The 1,043-nt window shown below is 53.8% G+C and overlaps 1 protein-coding gene across 1 annotated transcript; it reads left to right on the top strand.

Annotated features, from left to right (window-relative positions):
- The first annotated feature begins 21 nt into the window (after positions 1 to 21).
- Positions 22 to 995, top strand: LOC117939864 (myosin heavy chain, skeletal muscle-like). The gene is made up of 3 exons (XM_034865286.1): positions 22 to 33; positions 351 to 560; positions 819 to 995. Exons 2-3 carry the CDS (start codon positions 444 to 446, stop codon positions 993 to 995), a joined length of 294 nt encoding a protein of 97 aa, XP_034721177.1. The 5' UTR covers positions 22 to 33; positions 351 to 443.
- Positions 996 to 1,043: the final 48 nt, after the last annotated feature.

Below are 1,043 nucleotides of genomic sequence, written 5' to 3' on the forward strand. Positions count from 1 at the left end.
ACAGGTACGCCCTTTAGACAGCTACAGACACAGGTACTCCCATCAGACGGCTACAGACACAGGTACTCCCTTTAGACAGCTACAGACACAGGTACTCCCATCGGACGGCTACAGACACAGGAACTCCCATCAGACACAGGAACTCCCATCAGACACCTACAGGTGTTGAGCCCATTAAACACACCTGTTAGGATCCTTACTCTTTATAACCTGCTTTAATACTTTAACTACTCTCTCCTGATGATACTTACACACTTCTACCAAAGTAACATGTCCACTGCAGGACTTGATGTGGTGTTAGTACTTTCTTCCCCCACTGGTGTGAGCGTGCCCTGCTCTCTGTCTCCCAGGTGAAAGAGCAGCAGGTGGACCTGGAGGATAAAGTCCAGCTGACCAATCAGCTGCGAGAACAGCTGGCCCTGTTGGAGCGCCGCGTCTCGCTGATGGCGGCCGAGGAGGAGGAGCTGCGGTCGGTCCTGGAGCAGACGGACCGCGGACGCAGGACGGCCGAGCACGAACTGGTGGAGGTCACGGAGAGGGTTAACCAGCTCGCTGTACAGGTACACACTACTACACACAGATACACACGCACACACACACACACACACACACACACACACACACACGCACAGACACAAACACACAGGTACACACAGGTCCACATCCCAATAATACACACAGATACTACTTCCTGTTTACTAAAATACACACAGGTACCACACACCAATACACACAGATAAATACACACTACTACACACAAGTCCACCCACATGCACAGATACTACTTCCTGTTTCTTGCTTCCTGCTTCCTGTTTCAGAACACAGGTCTGACGGCCCAGAAGAAGAAGCTGGAGGCGGATGTGAGTCAGCTGACGGGAGAGATGGACGACGTCGCGCTGGAGAGACGCAGCGCCGAGGAGAGGGCCAAGAAGGCCATCACTGACGTTAGTCCTGACCCCCCCAGACCCCCCCACACACGTGGTCTAAACCTCTGACCGCCCCAGACCCCCCCACACACGCAGTCTAAACCTCTGACCCCCCCA

Source organism: Etheostoma cragini, unplaced genomic scaffold, assembly GCF_013103735.1.
Source record: "Etheostoma cragini isolate CJK2018 unplaced genomic scaffold, CSU_Ecrag_1.0 ScbMSFa_1320, whole genome shotgun sequence".
Lineage (NCBI taxonomy): Eukaryota > Metazoa > Chordata > Actinopteri > Perciformes > Percidae > Etheostoma > Etheostoma cragini.

Bases quoted from the DNA above. Each gene is read 5' to 3' on its own strand.
- LOC117939864 (XM_034865286.1), top strand. From the start codon at position 444: ATGGCGGCCGAGGAGGAGGAGCTGCGGTCGGTCCTGGAGCAGACGGAC. The intron at 561-818 runs GTACACACTACT...TTCCTGTTTCAG, and splicing joins TTAACCAGCTCGCTGTACAG to AACACAGGTCTGACGGCCCA.